This window comes from Eriocheir sinensis, chromosome 61 (genome assembly GCF_024679095.1).
Source record: "Eriocheir sinensis breed Jianghai 21 chromosome 61, ASM2467909v1, whole genome shotgun sequence".
In the NCBI taxonomy this organism is placed as follows: domain Eukaryota; kingdom Metazoa; phylum Arthropoda; class Malacostraca; order Decapoda; family Varunidae; genus Eriocheir; species Eriocheir sinensis.
In genome coordinates, this window is record NC_066569.1 from 6,793,853 (window position 1) to 6,812,636 (window position 18,784).

Consider the following 18,784-nt stretch of genomic DNA (forward strand, 5'->3'; position numbering starts at 1 on the left):
CAAGATTTGGTTGCGAAGTCAAGATCACCATTGTCAGTTTGACCAGCAAACCAGATCTCTGAATCGAATCACCAAAGTGTGGATGAAAGCACCACAATATCAAAGATAATCAACACTTTATAATAAAACCGCATTAGTGATTATGCCAATTTTAATATTTGAACTATTGTAATGCAAATTGTCTGTCCAACTCTTAATCTTGTGCATTCCTTCATGGTAAAACTATTCCTAACAGAGTAAGTCTTGACACACCAATGTTTGAGGCTGTGTAACAAATAAAAACAATGATAAAGGTTTCTGGTGCCTCTAAGCATGCCATTTTGTGTTCAATCCAGTGTGTGTGTAACACTACTGTGGCGGAACACACCAACACCCACCCTGGCGGGGCAAGGGTGTGACACTGGTGCGCTAAACAAATGGTAGTGTGATGAAACACCTGCCCAACAAGGCAGGCTGCACAACGTGAGGGTAAATGTTGGACTGCACTCACAACAACGCTCCTTAACACGAACCACAGCCAACACACAGCGGCGTGTGGCCGAGGCTGAGGCAGAAAAGGAATGTATTTACATGTCCTTAATGATACTACAGTATTGGGGTTCAAATACATGCACGAGTCTCATCACTACCAAAGTTAGACACAATCGTCCATCCTACCAAATACCAAAAACAATGCTCACTCTGTAATGGTGGGTATTTTTACTTCTTGAAGCAGAGAACTGATCTATTTTGATTTTTTTTCCCCCCAACAATCTGCCCGGCATGCAAACTCAAGCCCTAAGACTGAGGAAGACACTACCATCAAGCCAAATGGTGCCTCAGGGCTTGAGCCCTTCACTGTCCCTATCAGCATCTCGGGCCGTTACAGCTGTGGCGTCGGCTGTGTGTCTTTACTTCTCGCCTACTTACTGTGACAACTTGAAATGGACAGCTGCATTATTCATTTGTGCTTTTTTATTTGCAATATAAAATCTCTGAAGTTATAAGACAGCCAACAGGAATGGCGTGCTTGCAGCCGATACCATTAAGGTGAGCATTGTTTTTGGCACACAAAATGAAACAAAGACTTGGTTCCTTTAACAGCAACTGGGGCCTTCACTGAACTCTACCTGCCATCTGGTGGCCCTGGTGGAACTACCAAAATAAATATGTACGTTCAAATAATTTTTCTTACTATTTTTTTGCTATTATTTAGAAATCACATATTTTTTTCATAGCTACGGTATAGAGACACTTGACTTACTAGTAGTAATTAAGAAATGGGGAAATGCAAGAAATAGGAAATTTAAATGTTTTTTCCCACAAACAATCGTCACATGTTCTATGTTGTTCCTTTAAAGTTCATTATAGTGAATGTAATATTATAAGATGCTAAAGATGTATGTAGCCTATTATGAGTTAAATTAGAAATATGAAATAAGTCTAATACTTGCTGCCGGCAGCGTACGATATGTTTAGCAGCAGTGTAAACAACCTCCCGCGCTCTGATTGGAGGGACAGAGGAATGCATCGTGTTGAAACGGGCATTCCAGCCGGAGGAATGTTGAGTGGCAAAATTTTCAACACTACCTTCCACCACTACTATATGACTGTGAGAGCATGACACCATGCCAGACTTGTTTGACTTTTCTTTTCTTGCATGACGGAAATATTTACCCAAGAGACCGCACTGATGCATTCCTATTAACCACGGGATGGTGTTAGAGGGTACATCGATGAGTTTTGCCAACAGTGTTCATTAGAATGACCTGAATACTGTACAGCACTCAGATTTTTGGTGTAAACATGACAGCGACCATTACAACTAATGTTTTGCTAGTGTGGTACAGAAAATGTCAATTAAGCCTCGCTGGACCCCAGCACGCCGCAGCGCTTGGCTCTGGCAGAGGCTCCAGCAGGGCCACCACATGGCAGGTCCAGCTCAGTGAAGGACCCAATTGTCAAAGCTGATTATTTTTTTCTGCTCCTAAGTACTTCATCTGATATAACTTTTGTAAATAAACTTCGTACAAGCTTTCGTCCCTTTTCTTTAAAATGAACACCATCCTCTGCCAGCTGATCCCTATATAACCTTGAAATGAAGTGGTGGAAGCGAATGCCTGCCAACACTTTCTTAAGGCGTCTATTCACGGCTTTCTGTACCTTCATGTACGTGGTCTCTGACACTGGAACTCCATTGGGATATACTCGCGGCTCAAGTAAAACCACCTGCACTATTGCCTCGCATCTGTCTTCAATCGCCTCAACTATTTTCACAATATTATTTATGATCTTTTCAGTGGAGGTATTTTCTGTGACATCATTACTCCCTATCCATAAAATACAGAGGTCATGTGTCCATTCTAAGACACGGGTCATCTGACTGTCTTCAAAAAATGAACTCGCTGTTCCTCCCGGCACGCTAAAAATTCTTATTTCTGCTCCAGGGACGACAAGATCCTGAGGGATTTGACCATGTCCGACTAGTGAAACCCGTTGCATTACTTTATCAGAGTTAGGTTGGCAGGGCACGTCACCATCACTGCTGCTAGCTGGGCCTCCCCCACCACCCGCACCACCACCAGTACTGCTGATCTGTAGGGGAAGACATTACTGGTACAAGTTCCAAGACACATAAAAGAAAATGTATATTTTATTGAAATGTTTAAGTATACAAAGTATTACCTATTGGTGAAAAATACTCCACTGTGTGAAACACAGACAAAAAAAAGATTGCATTCAAAACATAATTTACAGTAGCCACATTCAAACCACATAGTCAAAGCTCAGTAAAGACCAACAAACTTTAATTAGGAATTCTTATTCTTTGTCAACACATTAGTGATATTCTCAGCATACCTATATTTTATGTATAAAATAATAAATAATTCATTTAATTTTATTTATTTGTGCAAGTTGTTTTCCGACAGAAATTTTCTTGCAAATATATCAACGGCTTTCCTTCAACCAGGCAGGAGGAAAATTGAAGAGGCTTCTTGCCAGATTTTTTAATAATTTTGTCAAACTTTTTGGTGGGATTGTCAGGGAAATCCAAGATTTGGTCACTGATTCATAGTCATGGCGTGCTTCCAATATAGTTAGCCTCCACACACCAAGGGGTTCAAGGCGCAGCAACCCTGCTGGAGTGGAACATCTCTGCTCCACAATCCATGACCGAACCTGTGCCTAAACACAACAATTTAGACCAATTTATTCACATTACCTTCAGGCCCTCTATGGGGCCAAAAAATGCATTTTAAGCTAATTTTCAAATTATATCAAAGGCAAATTTCTTCAGTACCTATTTCATGTTAAACAGAGGGTCTACTGTATGCTATGTATATATTTAGTTGACAACTGACTGTATCCTAGCCCTTTGTGTACTGGTGGAATGCCAACATGAGTTTTGACATGGGATGCCAGCAGCCTATGTCAATCACGAGGATGTTTGCTCAGTGTGTCACTTGGCACTGCGGGATCTCCTGCAACTCTGCAGGATTCCTGTAAGGACTGTTGGTCTACTCACTGGTCTGTATCATGGGACTGAGTGCTGTGAAGTGTGTGTGGGGCTTGTCCAGCTTCTTTCCCATGAATGTGGGAGCAAGGCAGGGCTGCGTCCTTTCCCCATCATTTTTCAACACTTGTATGGACTGGGTATATGGCAGAGTTGTGGGCCATAGCCATTGTGGAGCAGCTATTGGCAATACCAGGGTCACTGACCTTGTTTCTGCCAATGTTGCAGTAATCCTGGCGGAGTCGCTGGAGGTTTTGGTGGTCTCTCGAGGCACTGCACGAGGAGGCAAAGCCCTTGGGACTTCAAGTCTCCTGGGTCAAGACTAAGGTGCAGGTGTTTGGTGGCTTGCTGGATGACACAGTACAGTCTGTTCATGCATGTGGTGAGGACACTGATATCTTGGAAAATTTCAAATACCTACCTTAGTAGCATAGTGTAGAACAGCAGCAGGTCTTGTCAAGAAGTCTTAAGGTGTCGGCCTGACCCACAGTGTTATGGACTCGCTCAGCACGAGTATATGGCATTGTCAATACCTGTGCAGAGGGACAAAGAATGGGGTCCTCAGGTCGCTTGTGCTCCCTGTTCTTCTCTGTCTCTGAGACATGGACACTGAATGATGACTGAAAAGGCACGTTGATGTTTTTTGTTATCAAGTGCCGATGCAGATTCATGGGATATTGCTGGAGTTACTGGCCTATTAATACCTGCATACTCTGAATGCCAACGCCAGCTATACGGGCATGTGGCATGCTACCCAGAACCCCACCCTGGTCACTAGGTTGTTTCTGTAAGAGACAACTCTCAGTGGAAGCGGCCAAGGGGAGCTCCACTTGATCCCTCGAGTGTTTTACTAAACCTGGGTTGACAGGTGTTCATCAGGACATCTCATTAGTAGAGTTCTTCTTGGTGGACTTGACGACTTAATTGCCGGGGCTTGAAGCAGTGTTTGGGCAGCATGATAGCAAGATACATGTTGCCTGTGTGGCGGAGAGCTACTGAGCAGCTTTGGACAGTAGAGTGAATGTGAAGGATGAATGCTTTCTTCGTTAGTGGCTGCAGTGGAGGGTGGGAGACAAGCAGGGAGGAGGCTGGTTGGCTGGAAGCAGCTGATTCCCAAAGCCTAGAGGAGGCATTGCCTTGTACTTAGGAAGGTACATTAATATTAATCAAATTTGTTCTCCATGGAGCAGTGGTTGGCGTGCCCGGCTATGACTCCACGGGCCCAGGTAGACATCAGCTTAGATATCTACTTAGCTATATTAATGGATGACAATGATGATCTAACCAATCCTAGGCCTAAATGGCATTTGTGTGTGTGTGTGTGTGTGTGTGTGTGTGTGTGTGTGTGTGTGTGTGTGTTGTGCTAGAAGTCTCCTGGGTTGTAGTGTTCTGTGGAGGCTTCCTGTTTTTCTTCCCTTCTTTTCCCCCAGGCACTTTCCTTTGGCCTCCTGGACGTCCAAACCAGACACCGTGTGTGCCGATGCACCAAACCCAAGGTGAGTCAGCAGCGACACATCCTCGTGGCCAGGGTTGTGGTCTGGGATGGTGAATTTTGCTGGGGTTGGCTTTTAAGTCCTGCAAACTTTCAGTGCATTATCATCACTGCATGCTTTTATTCAGGTTTTGTGTGTGCTTCTTGAGACATTTCTTCAACACTTCTATTGAAGCCAGGTCACTGTAAATGCTCATAATTGATGTCCTTTGGAAATTTGCTGAGAAATGGTGCAGCATCTTTTTCAAGAGATATCCAAGTCTAGAAAAGGCGACGGAAATGTGCCCAGACTGGAAGGCAAGCACGAGGAAGCGCACTGAAACTTATAGCTGCCGGCCTCTGAGAGCAGCGACTGTTCCTCTGCCCTGCTGTTACTGCCACCCCAAGTATTGCTTCAGATGTAGGATTATTAAACTATTAAAAAAAAATCAAAAGAAAAGGAGGCAAAATTTAACATATATGAACACTGAGTAGAGAACGAAGGTTTCTGCAGGTGTGTGGCCTCAAAATTGATATTGCTAAAGAATATATTTGAAAGGGAAAGAATTGTCATAAGGCTGCTAAACTTTCACAGATACTGTGTGAAGTTCAGCTATATTTTTAGATAAATATTTAAAAATGTCTGGATTAGTGAATGTAAATTTTTTTGGCAGGCCTTCCCTCATTTCACAACTAGAATTATGATTAGACATGACACTGTACAATAAGACATGATTAACACTGTGGGCAATGTACTGGCCAAGTATAGGCGAGTGACATTTGCAGCAGAGCGACCTGTACCAGCACTCACCTGTACTCTAGGTGCTGTGGAGGCTCGTCTGCTTCAAAAACTATCAAACTAAAGCCTCTCCATCATGGACCTTAGTACTGGATTTGATTGGAGGGCACCCTCACACAAGTTGAAATTCTTATGCTTTTGAATATATTATCTCAACAACCAAATTTTTTTTGTAATCAATATATTATCTTTTCCTATTATTAACTACTTTACCAGCCTATCCTATACTGTTGTCATAAGAAAAATGTTGGATTGCTGAAACGAAAGGTATTCAAAGTCATAAAACTTAACAAGAGTGAGACTAGACTAAGATTGGTAGTGGGGTCTCTATTGGAAAGGTCTCTTCCCATACCTTTATTCTCCCGTCTGGTAATGACAGAGTAAGGAAGGGGATGTGACCTGACTTTCCCAGTACATGACCTTGCCAAATAATGTCTATGGTCTGCCTGCCACCCCCGCCCCACCTTCTTGGTGATTACTTGCTATTTGCACACAAACTTAAGTAACTCTGCACCACACCTCTGAACTAATCCTTTCCAACCACTGCAAACAGCAGCACTGTCTGCTAACTGTTTAGTAAGGCACATTTCTTTTTCTGCAAGTGTGTGTTTTATTCACTTCAGGAGAAGGTCATGTCAGGGTGATTACCCCTGACGAACATTCAGTCTCGGCGGTGACGCGGGCGGTAGATGCATTTCGGTGGCTAGGCGAGAAAATAAATCTTGCATGCGTGATGGCGAGGTATGTACTGTTCTGGATAGCAGGGCGGGAGAGAACGGTATGCATTTTCTCCATTAATGGCGCTGTGGTGAAGTGAGGGAGAAGTGTGTGGTTGATAGGAATCAGCTGACTGAGAGTAAGTTCTCTGAAATTGCCCATGGAAAAAATCTTGTCGAGTACAAATTTTTGCGTTTGTTACGTGTGCGAAATGCAGAAAAATATTATGTTCATTACAATTGATCTTTGCTGCATAAAACTTCATACAGTGTGGGTCCCCTGCACTTCACTCCACCTCAATACTGTCCTTTATTACAATCTTTATCTGACGCCTCGTCATGAAGTGTCTCACTCACTCCAAGAGGCGTCCCTTTGGTCCTCTCATATGTTTCAGTTTCTCAATTAGTTGTTTTCTTATGGTTACCTTGTCAAAGACTTTTCCAGATTTAAATACACACTCCAGTAACATGTCAATCACCTTGGAAAAGAAACTTGGCAAATTAGGAGATACACAACCTGACGCTCCTGAACCAAAAAGGACTTTCTCAAAATATCCATCTCTTCCAGATATCTTATTTGTTGGACTCCAAAATTCTCTCACACCATTCAGGGATTGCACAAGTCAGGGACACTAATCTATAATTCAGTGGTTCTTCCTTATTCTATACTTTGTAAATTGGCAAAACGTTGTCCCTCCACCACTTGAGGCACTTTCCCTTCCGCCAATGAACACAAACTGTGAATCTTTCTGCTTGTTAATTTTTGCATTTCTTCAGTATCTTATTGGATAACTTCCTTGACTAGCTCTTTTATTTCATTTTTATTTCTCTTTTGCATCACTTTTCATCTAAACATCCTGAAGCCTTTCCTTGTCTGCTAGCTTCCATGTTACTAAGGCATGACCAATGCTCTACTCCAAGAGGCTGTGCACCTCACTACTCATGTCTTGCCACCCCAAACACCACCTCAGTTCCTCCCTGAACTTCAGTGTCACTTTCCATGACTGTTGATACTATATCTTTAGCCACTCTTGGTGTGTGTGTGTGTGTGTGTGATGTGTGTGTGGGTGGGTGTGGTGCGTGTGGTGTGTGTGTGGTGTGTGTGTGGTGTGTGTGTGTGTGTACTGCTGCATAACATCTATGTTCAATCACTGGCCTCGATTCAATCTTTCACAAAACCAAGTAATTTTATCTCATCAGACCATCTATAAATATGCTTGGGGATGAAAAAGAAAAGAGGAAAGACATGTTCGGGATTACACTGTAGAGTGACTCAGAAAATCTGTTCATACACGATTCAACCTTAAAAACACATATAACTCTATCACCTCAGCCCCACTTTGTCTTCACTTGGCTCTGAGCCACATGAAGGCCAAAGGTGTGTCTGAATGCACCACGGCAGTGAAAGGCACAGCTCATAAAATGCCTCTGTAAGCCTGATCCATCATTTAGAGAAGACCGTTTCATTATCTCAGGTGTGCTTTTCCTTCATTTGAACCTGAAATTAATAAGGACCAATAGTGTGTTTGTGCGTATGCCGTGGCGTGGATTGGAAATTTGAGACAAATTTTTACAATATCACGTAATTTCATTGCATCAGGTTCACTGTGAATGCACTCAAGAATGAAACAAAGAAAGAGCAAACTCTGAAAATGAGTCTTGGTCCACTGCTTGGCCTTTAATAACAGCTGGTGAGCAGCAAAAGTGTGTCTGTGTGTACTGTGTACCGTGACGCAACTCAGAAATGCAACTGATTGACTAATTAGGGAATGGAGTCATGGCACCACAACTATTGTGCTTTAAAATGCTTGTTTTTACACCATCAAATTTTCTATGCATTCAAGATACAGTAGAACCTCGTTTATCCGGCATCCAAAACAACGGCACAGATTTGATCTGATATTAATGTCACAGGTGGCTTGAGACTTCTCTCAAGAAAGGCCTTTGTATCGGCAGCTCCTGTGAAAAGAAAACAAAATATACAGAAAGACAGTATTCTGCTCGGGGCAAGACATCATTGCCTACATCTTGAACACGACATACTCCCCAAGAACTCTTTCAATAGAAGGGGGGTCGAGGGGGGTTGAAGTCCCCCCATTAGGAGGGTTAAAGGGGGGCAGAGCACCCTTTTAAGGGAGTCAAGGGGGGGGGTGAAGCCGCCCTGTTAGGTAAGTTACGTTTGGTTTGTTAAATTTATTCGGAACGCAGTGTGGGGCGGTGGAAATACGGCGGAAATACGCAGCGCGGGACAGGATATAGCGACGGTGGTGGTGGTCCACTATGCGTCTGGTGTTATGAGAAATACCTCCTCGCACATACACAGCAGGAAAAACATTAATTCGCCTGGTTCTGTTTTAGTTTGTCCACTTGTGATCTTTGTGAGCGGTGAGTGAAATGTGAAATGTATAAACAGTCAGCAAGTTGAACCTCTCTCTGCGAGCTATTTTGCGGCTGCAAGCTGATTCCTAGAACACTGGCGGAGGGTGCACAACAAGCATTGAAAAATCAATCATTTCGTGCTTTCTGGAAAAAAAATACAATCTCCATAATAAACAGCATCCTATTTTGTTCAGAAATAAGAAGTCAGCATTTCAAAATTACTAGGCTACCCTCTCGTTAATAATCCCCATAGTTTTGGCAATTCTATAGGAGTAAGTCTCAAAACAACTGTAAAATGGGTTATCTGGCACGAGCTTCCCCCCGTTCCAGATAAATGAGGTCCTTCTGTGCAGAGTTCCATCGCGTCACACCCACTTTGCCTTTGCTTGAAATTAAAACTAATGGGCAATGCCGTGTTTCTGCACACATCGTGGTGCAGCTCTGAAATTTCAACCCTTTGCAAGACATCAAGATTAACCCGGTAGCAGCGACGGGCCAAATTTGTGGCTTTACTGTGTACCAGCGACGGGCCAAATTTGTGGCATGATTTAACCCCCCAAAATAGATGATGCATAAACTGATCACAAATACATTAATATATATTATGAAATGGTTTGTGTGAGTGATGATTTTTTTCTATTTTTTCTCGCTTAGAGGGACCATTAAGAAATATGATCCCCACTGCTACTGGGTTAAGGCACAAAATAGAGCTTTGAGCCGCACCAGGCGTGACGGGGTCATGTGCGGCACAACGCGGAATGCTCCACCAATGGTTGCCAACACCTTACTGACAGGTCGCTTACTGTGACCCCGCCCACCACCACCAGCAGCATTCATCTTCCTTTGCACTGCCTTCCTTCCAAAACAACAAGAACAGGAGCAAAGACACACATCCCGTGGTCACACTCTTACGACACAATAAAAGGACGATTCTGTGATCTGCTTTATTTGTTGTGATACTTGCAACAGAGAAGTTACTGGCAGAACTATTCATTAATGCTCCAGGGCAGGGGACTAACACTGAAACCTTACAATAAGAGAGAGAGAGAGAGAGAGAGAGAGAGAGAGAGAGAGAGAGAGAGAGAGAGAGAGAGAGAGAGAGAGAGAGAGAGAGAAATATACTGTCAACATCTACGTAACTGTAGTTGTCTTAACTTTATTGTTATTATAATGCCCTTTTTAACTTAAAATAATAATAAAATTTGTATTACTATTCCCTTATCAGCTTATAATAATAGTAATAATAATAATGATTTAATAAGGGCAACAACACTAGGAAGCTAATGTAGTTCTGGTCTAGATGAAGGTCTCACACACACACTATACTTACACCAATGCAACTACTGGCACCTAAAAACAATATAAAAAATAATAATACCGCAAATATGACACCAATACATGAATGAACCCACCCACCGAACACTCCCTTACGTTAATGAAGAAGAGGAAGAGGGGAGGAAGTGGAAAGGGTGGAGGGGGAGGGAGGGGCCACACATACCCTACACTGCACAGGAAGGGAAGGGAAGGGAAGGGGTTAAGGGAATGGCAGAGGGGAATGCAGTAGAATGAAATCACTCCTTCATGGGTGGGGAAGATCATTTCTTTAGGCAGTTATCCTTTAAGCCGTGGACCACTGGCTGTGTCTCAGTTGTTGATGGAGTCCCTGCCTTCAATGTAGCGGACCTGTACCAGAGCATTGCTGCCAAAGGACGGGTCAGTCATGCGGCGCCAGTCCGTCTGTCCCAGCACGAAGCCTCGGTCACGCGCCGCCGCCTGTTTCTTGCCCTCTTCAATGTCTGCCCAACGCACCTGCAGCACCAGCAACATTGTTATTCACGGCCCCGACAGCGCCTCCTGCTGCAGCTATCACTCAGTGTATCACACCTCATTGTCACCACCGCTGCTCATACTTAAATGCTCTCGTATTTTCCAGCATCAAAGATGTTACCTTTTCCCACAAATAAGCAATTAAAAAGTATTGTAGTTCTTGCCCTAAAATGCAGCGGTGTATAACACGCACTCCAAATCCAACATGAGATACGTGGAATAAATAACAGGAAATCAGAGATGTTGAGGTATTTTTTCCAGACAGCAGACTTGGCAGGGTGGGGCTGCTGCCCTGCCCAGACCAGGCCTGTTACTAAACCTTACTTTTCATTTCCAGCAAGTCAAGCCACTGTACTCGGTGGTCCTAAGCCATTGGTTTTGTGGGGTTAGGTTAATGATTTGGTAGGACTAATTTATCATCATTTAAGCTACTTTATTTGGACGAAGTTGGTTAGTTTAAAAAAATTGACAAAAACTTAAGAACTACTGATTTCCAAAGAAAATGAAGATCAAATTTGTTTTGAACTAATAAAAAATGCTCATGGATCACTGATTTGTTAAGTAGGGAGTAAAATTCAGTTTTGGTCGGACACGAACTGGACGACTCACAGATCCTAAGGTTACCCAAGACCTAACCTCTACCATGTAGGATGCAAGGCAATTTTGAGGGTCAGAATAAAAAGTAAAAATGTAGTACTTGGGTGGAAAAAAGCTACCGGGACACGGGTCTGCCGTGGATGGTGCCGCATCTTTGAGGCTGGAAAACACTGTATATTTCAAACTTACCTGTCTGGGACACACATGTGAGTCACAAAAATCCACACAAATTTATATTCAAGAAGTGATAAAAACCATGTTCATTGAACCTCATCTTACCCACGAATATCTATGGTAAATCTTTAGAGACAAAGTACATTCAAAACAAGTTATGTTTCAAGTGGCTGACTAAGTTAACTTCAAACTAAATCAATATTTTTTTCAAGAGCGGCAGTTAATCTTTACATGTATGTGGTGACTGGATACTACGTGCCGGGATGAACCGCCACAAAACCCTACAGATGTGCCGGCCTGGTGCGGTGGAACGGAATGATCTACAACTCTGCTTTTGAAAACAGCTGTTTGTAATTTCATCTTATTTCAGAGTGCCCACAAGAAAAGGTGCAGCTGGTTTTGTGGCTGAACACAAATTTTCTTTCTTCTTCAGTATCAATCTTATTCAGTTATTCCACACCAATAAATGTTTGTCTTACAAGATGGATGCAAAAATAGTTTTCTTAACACTTTTCTGACTTTTTCTTTCTATTAGCTCAGAAAATGTTGCATTATGTTGTAGGATGGATGGAGTTGATGACTTTGAGGTTGTTGTCAACTGCCTCAAAAACTGATTACCTAACATTTGTACAATCACTAGACACCAATTGCAGTACTTCTCAACACATTAGAGAAATACAGTCGAGGAAGCCCCAAGAAACACCCATGCACACACAAACACACACAGTGTCACCAGACCCAGCAAGCAGGCCAGACAGGCAGCTGCCATGGGTCTGAGTCACCCCCCATGGTGGAGACAAACAACAGGCTCAGCGCCTGGATACTCACCCTCTTCTTGCCCGGCTGAACTACCTTCGAGTCATAGTCCTGGGAGAGCTGCAGCCAGTCGTCGATGGTGCGCGCGCCGCTGCTGATCTTCTTCTTGGCCGACTTCACGCCGTCCAGCTTGTCTGCATTACCCGGCGAGAGGAGGAGGAGGAGGAGGAGGAGACAAACACTGTTAACAGCTGAAGGTGACAATTTTTTTAATGGAGAAATGAGGATGTTTTTTGGTAACACAAATGTTAGTGCATTCAAGGGCCAATCATGTGGTGAGGTGGTTTTCCTTCTTTTAGTGTACTGATCACAGTACTAAAATGAGGCACTTGTAAGGCACCTTGCCAAACTCCCAATAGTCAGTTTTCAAAATGAAAATTAAGCATACAACTTCAGCTCCAGAACTGTGTGTTTCCAGTTTTACACAAAGTAAAAACTGTGAACTTGAAGAAACAAGCCGAACTCTGGCTGGCTGTACAGTGTAGCTTTCAACTTCTTCCAACTCCTTTGACTTTCAACTCCACTGACTTCAGCATCATACCTTGTTCAGTGCATATGCTTCTACTGACTGATGATGAAACACCAAAACAGTTGTTCCTAGGTATGTGGAACCACTCACAAAGCCAAGGTTAATCCATGCTATGGGCAAACATGACATTTTGCTGGGAGCAGCTTTGCATATAACACACCATCACTCACACACTCCAACATATTAACACAGAATTAATTATTTATGTCTATGACTGACTCTTGATTGCACAAGGAAAAAAAAAACATTTATGGGTGCTAAATATGATGAATGCCTATCTAATAAAGTAATCCTACGTAGGAAACTTAGGCTTTACTGTATACATAACAGTAAAGCCAGCACAAGGGAAAGTGACAGGGAAACACACACACACACACACACAAACACACACACACACACAACAAATGGGAAATTGAATTCAATGCAAACAAATGTCACATATTGATGGGAAAAGGTAAAAATAGACCCCCGAAACAATATAAAATGGGTGAAAGAGACATCACTGTGGTTAACCCCTTCAACACAAGGACGCATATACTGCGTCCTTGCATGCCCCATATCCGAGGACGTGCATACTGCGTCCTGGCTTGCTTTAGCCAATATACGAGTTATTTTATCTACATATTTATGCTTACATCTCAAAATTATCTATTAATTTATGTTTCTTTATGTGCACCATTTAATTCTGCATGTTTTCATATATAATATATGATGATTGTGTTGAGTTTATGGCTGAAAACTTGTTATATTCAATAGTGACATTTGAAATTTGGCCCGTGCGGCGATCCCGGATATGGCACGGGGCACTATTTTGGCCCGGCCGTAGTGAGTTTCTTTATGTGCACCATTTAATTCTACATGTTTTCATATGTAATACATGATGATTATGTTGAGTTTATGGCTGAAAACTTGTTATATTCAATAGCGACATTTGAAATTTGGCGCGTGCGGTGAGCCCGGATACGGCGCGGGGCACTGTTTTGGCCCGGTCGTAGTGAAGGGGTTAAGGAAGAGAAAGACCTGGGAGTGACAATTCAGGATTCTTTGATGCCAGAAAAACACAAATAGGATATTTGGTGATACATATAGACTATTGAAGAATGTCAGATTTGCATTCCACTATATGGATATAGATATGATGACCGATAATAAAGGCAATGATTAGACCAAAGTTAGAATATGCAGCAATGGCATGATCCCCACACACAAAAAAGGATGTAAAGAAACTGGAAAGGATTCAGAGAACAGCAAGAAAAATGGCTCCTGAATTCTCAAATCTGCCATATGAAGAAAGATTGGAATGCATGAACCTGCCAACTTTGGAACAGAGGAGAGAAAGGGGAGACTTGATAATGTTGTTTAAGTTGATGAATGGTATGGATAAAGTAGATAGAGAGGACTTGATGGAGAGAGCAAAGGAGAGGATTGAGAAGACACAACAAGAAGCTGAGAAAGGGAACATGCTTGAGACAAAAAGAAGTACAGCTTTCCTCATAGAAGTGTGGATTTGTGGAACAGTTTGGAGGAAGAAGTGGTGGAGCCGAAGAGTGTCCACCAAATGAAAGAAAGATTGGATAAAAGTAGACAAAGAGACAGGACTATTCAAGCCTAGCTCAGGCCCTGTATGCTACAAATAGGTAAATACAAACAGGTAAATGGGTAAACACACACACACACACACACACACACACACACACACACACATTCACTTTTGTATTGGCAACCACGGCACAGACTTGGTCCCCCTCAAACTTGTCCCAAACACAAGACTTCTGGATCCAAGATAAAAGAGAAATGTCTGAGGGTCTACAAGATGTCTAGATTCCTTTCAGTTTGCCTTTTGTTTACATCTTGATGCCTGAGTTTGGAGACAAGGAGAGGAGAGACATCATGTGCCATGGGAAACACACTCTCAAAGGAAACTGAGGGGAAAAAAAAAAAGAAAAAAAAAAAAAAATATATATATATAGATATATATATATATATATATATATATATATATATATATATATATATATATATATATATATATATATATATATATATATATATATATATATATATATATATATATATACACTCAACTACGACACAACAAAACCTCCAAATGCCAAAATGACTCGTGTAACACTGCACTGCCGGTCTAAGGTGTTCCCTCATGAACGGCTTACTAAGGAGAGAACCAATACAGTTCCCTCATGTACAGAGTAAAGTTACAGGGACCAATATAGAAACAGACCACTGCACACTGATATTACAGGCACTTTAAGCCTCTAAATGTCTTGAAAGAAATAAGAAATGTAAAAATAAATATATAAATAAATGAATGTCAAGTACAAGGCACTCCCAAATATCAGTTCTTTTTTCAGCTTTAAATAAATGGATCCTAACAAACTAAAACTGCATATAAGTCTAACTAAAAGCAACAGAAAGTGTGCCGAGAAGGTACTGACCCATTCCAGCCAGGCTCTGTCAGGCTGGTCGAGGAATGGGTCCCTAGGGACACCTTGAAGAGGTAAGGTGTGGGAACTTGGGCGTTCCTCTGTCTGTGTCCTGGGGTGATGAAATCCTACCAGCACAGGCTGAGTGGCTGATGTGATGGATACAACCGCCAACTAAACACAGCTCAGGCACATGCCCCAAATTTTGCCTACCATATACCCTTGATCATAAACTACCCTATTGCGCACCTGTCCCTCACACCTATTTGGGTTTACTAGACCTAAATTATTGTGAAATATCTGATGAACTTGACAATCAGTTGGATGTCAGATCCTCAGAATTGCCTTGTGCTGCTATTGTCAAAAAGTGGCCAATCTCTAGTTTTGAAACAGTAGTGACAAGCCCCGACAAGTCACTTGACGCCTGTGCTGCCATTGACTGATCTACTCTTTCTCAAAGAAAAAGCAGGAAAATGATCAGTTGTAATGAAAAATGGCAACATTCTTCACTGTAAATCATTTTCATGTAAAATTTGGAATGTATGCAATGCTTTGACACATCAATTTATTTTCACAAACCATGATCTGTCTGATAAGTTCTTCAATGTGGTGATCCACCACCGTGACAGCTACAAGCGCTGCCGCAGCATGCAGCCCAAAGACTGTGTCTGGCACGAGCTTCATGGCTCTGTTTACAAGTTGTGTTCCAGGCAGTGTTGTGGAGGAAAGATCCATTGTTTGCAATATTGTGCATGATGCAAGAAATTCTGTTGGCTCTATGTATGAACTCGTGAAGAAAGTGGGCAGTAAATTTTTTAAGCATCATCATGGAATATTGCCTAAACTGTGGTCTGAATGTAATGCTGACACGTCCTCTAATCAGATGTAGAAGTATACAATTATTAAATCAAGAAAAGCTGGCAGCAAACCTAACTATGTGTATCACTATCATATTAACATGAAATGCTTGAGAAGTCTGACAAGAAAACACACGTAAGACCATGAGCACACGCTCATGTTGAGGAGAGTGATTGCCCTCTTGGGGAAAACTTGCAACAGGCTGGTCACGTGACCTGTCGGGCTACTTTTGGAGGTTTTACGTGAAGTCAGTCAAAATACAAATAATAATGACAATGATCACACTAAAAGTAAGGATAGTAACAGAATACAAATGGCTGCTAAACTTACCCATCCTTTCCTCTTGTGTTTCGACAGTATCCCATTTGCTCCGAATAAATTCATTATAAACCTGTGGATATATTTCAAATCACATGGTATTAACAGGATATGGAGAAAGGGAGTGAGAGAAGAGGCAAATAGCTTGAGAGAAAGTGTTGCAAAATAATATACAATAAAAATAACTAAAACTAGTCACTGGGGCCTTCTCTCCTTGCTGAGAGTGAGGGAGGGATGGTGACACCCAGCAGCAAGGCGTGGCCCGCCGCCAGCACAGAGACACACAGTCCCGGCCAGGACGGGGCTCACAGGGGCACAAACACAGTGGTGGTGCGTCCTGCCTTGGGGGCCACAGCACCACCAGCAGGCACCCACCGTCCTGCCCTGAGGCTAGCCCAGGGCTGACAGGCTCATTCTTCCCCAAACCATCACACAGGTTCACATACAGGATGCTTACATGCACATCTGTATGTTTACACAAGCTAAATGATAAGGTTTTGGCTGGACCGTTTGGGAGTCTTCCCTGACTTGTGGCAAAGCTCAGTTTGATCAGCAAACCAGATCTCTGAACTGAGTCACCAAACTGTGGATGGAAGCATCACAGCATCAAAGATAATCACTTGAAAACAAAACCACTTTACTCTATATGCTAATTTTAATATTTGAACTTTTGTAATGCAAACTGTCTGTCCGTCTCTTAATCTTGTGCATTCCTTCATGGTAAAACTATCCCTAACAGAGTAAGTCTTGGCACACCAGTAACTGGGGCAACAAGTATAATAATGATCATAATAATAAAAGTTTCTGGTGACCCTAAACATGTCATTCTGTGTTAAAGCCAGTGTGTGTGTGCATGTGTGTGTGTGTGTGTGTGTGTGTGTGTGTGTGTGTGTGTGTGTGTGTGTGTGTGTGACACTGGTGGGCTAAACAAGTGGCAGTGTGATGAAGCAGCCGCCCGGCAAGCACAGTGTGAGGGTGGGTGCTGGATGCACTCACAACAATACATTTTAAGAACACACTTTGGAGATTAGACAGAAATAAGTAAAAAAAAAATTATCAGGAAGGTCATACATCTCCCCCAACAGGTGAAAATAAATAAAAATACCTCATTATCAGGTGAGTCTTCCAAACGGCAAGTACCTAACAATGTCAAAACATGTCACACACAGGTCACCTTTAATACACATAAAACACACTATAGGCTTGGAATTGCTTTTCTTTTTAATGTTGTTAATATAAATTTTCCTCAAGTCTTAAAATGCCACTGTCATGGGCATGGAAATGCACACTGAGAGCAAGAGCGAGAGAGAGAGAGAGAGAGAGAGAGAGAGAGAGAGAGAGAGAGAGAGAGAGAGAGGGCATCAAAACATTGCCATTTTACAATAGGTTGGAAATATTGCTTTCTGGCCGTTTCAGAGATTAATTTGTCTTTGAAACTTGAACACATTGCTTATGATAGTTTTTGCACACAGAGAAGAGACAAATGTGTGTTGGAAACTCTTAAAGTTGTGTTTACAACCTTTCTTGAGATACTGCATGAGCCGAAACTTTTTGGACCTAAAGACTAACACACCCTTTTATAAAACATTCCTTAACACTTCTTGGCATGAAGGAGCAGCTCCAGCCATGACCTAACCCTACAGTCTCTTAACCGAGTCCATCACCAAGACAGACACACTGACCCTGACCACCAGCCCTTTGCCGGGACACTGGCAGCTTGAGACAACCTGTCATATGGTATGGTCTTGTATCACACTAATGATTGTTACTTAAAAAAAAAAAAAAATAATAATAATAATAATAAATAAATAAATAAAAATAAAGGATTTGCATAAGCCCATAACTGGACAAGTTCAGTGCTGTAAAATGCAAACAGATGAACACTTGTGGAATACATGTAAAGAGAGACCCTTCCCTCCTGGCAGGTGTGTGCACTCACACCAATGTCAGCAGAGAAAACATAAGACATAAAGGCTGTCCCATAGAAAACTAAATTCACACAAACATTCACATCACAGGAAACTGTGATAATGCCTCGCTGAAAACAATGAAAAACCTACAATTCAAACTACAAGAAAAAAACATAATTCTTTGTTGTTCACTGCAATGCAAGTGTAACCTTAAAAGAACAAAAAGTTGTCACTGACATGAATGTGGAGACACCGGAAGAAAAGAAACACACAGGGAAAAGAAGTCAGGTAAGAAGGAAAGCGTTAAAAGGTAAATAGAAGCAGGAAGAACAATGAGAAACAACAACTGTTCGTGTACTCCCAATTTACCAAAGAATCATTCACTGCCTGGCAGAGTCCACAGAGGGTAAGGATAAATACAAGCTGAGGGCAATTTTATTAATGTAAAGGTTTGGG

General features: G+C 42.1%; 1 protein-coding gene across 5 annotated transcripts in view; it reads right to left on the reverse strand.

The window, feature by feature from the left end:
* Positions 1-137: 137 nt before the first annotated feature.
* Positions 138-18,784, reverse strand: part of LOC126986286 (YLP motif-containing protein 1-like) — a 54,585-nt gene continuing 35,938 nt past the window's right edge. For 4 of the 5 annotated variants that reach the window (XM_050842256.1, XM_050842255.1, XM_050842254.1 and 1 more), the window contains one exon: positions 138-2,574. In XM_050842256.1, coding sequence (XP_050698213.1) covers positions 1,951-2,574 — 624 coding nt within the window. In that variant the 3' untranslated portion in view covers positions 138-1,950. Of the gene's footprint in view, positions 2,575-9,788; positions 10,668-12,284; positions 12,407-16,430; positions 16,492-18,784 lie in introns of those variants that run through there. The other variant, XM_050842257.1, reaches the window with a different exon arrangement.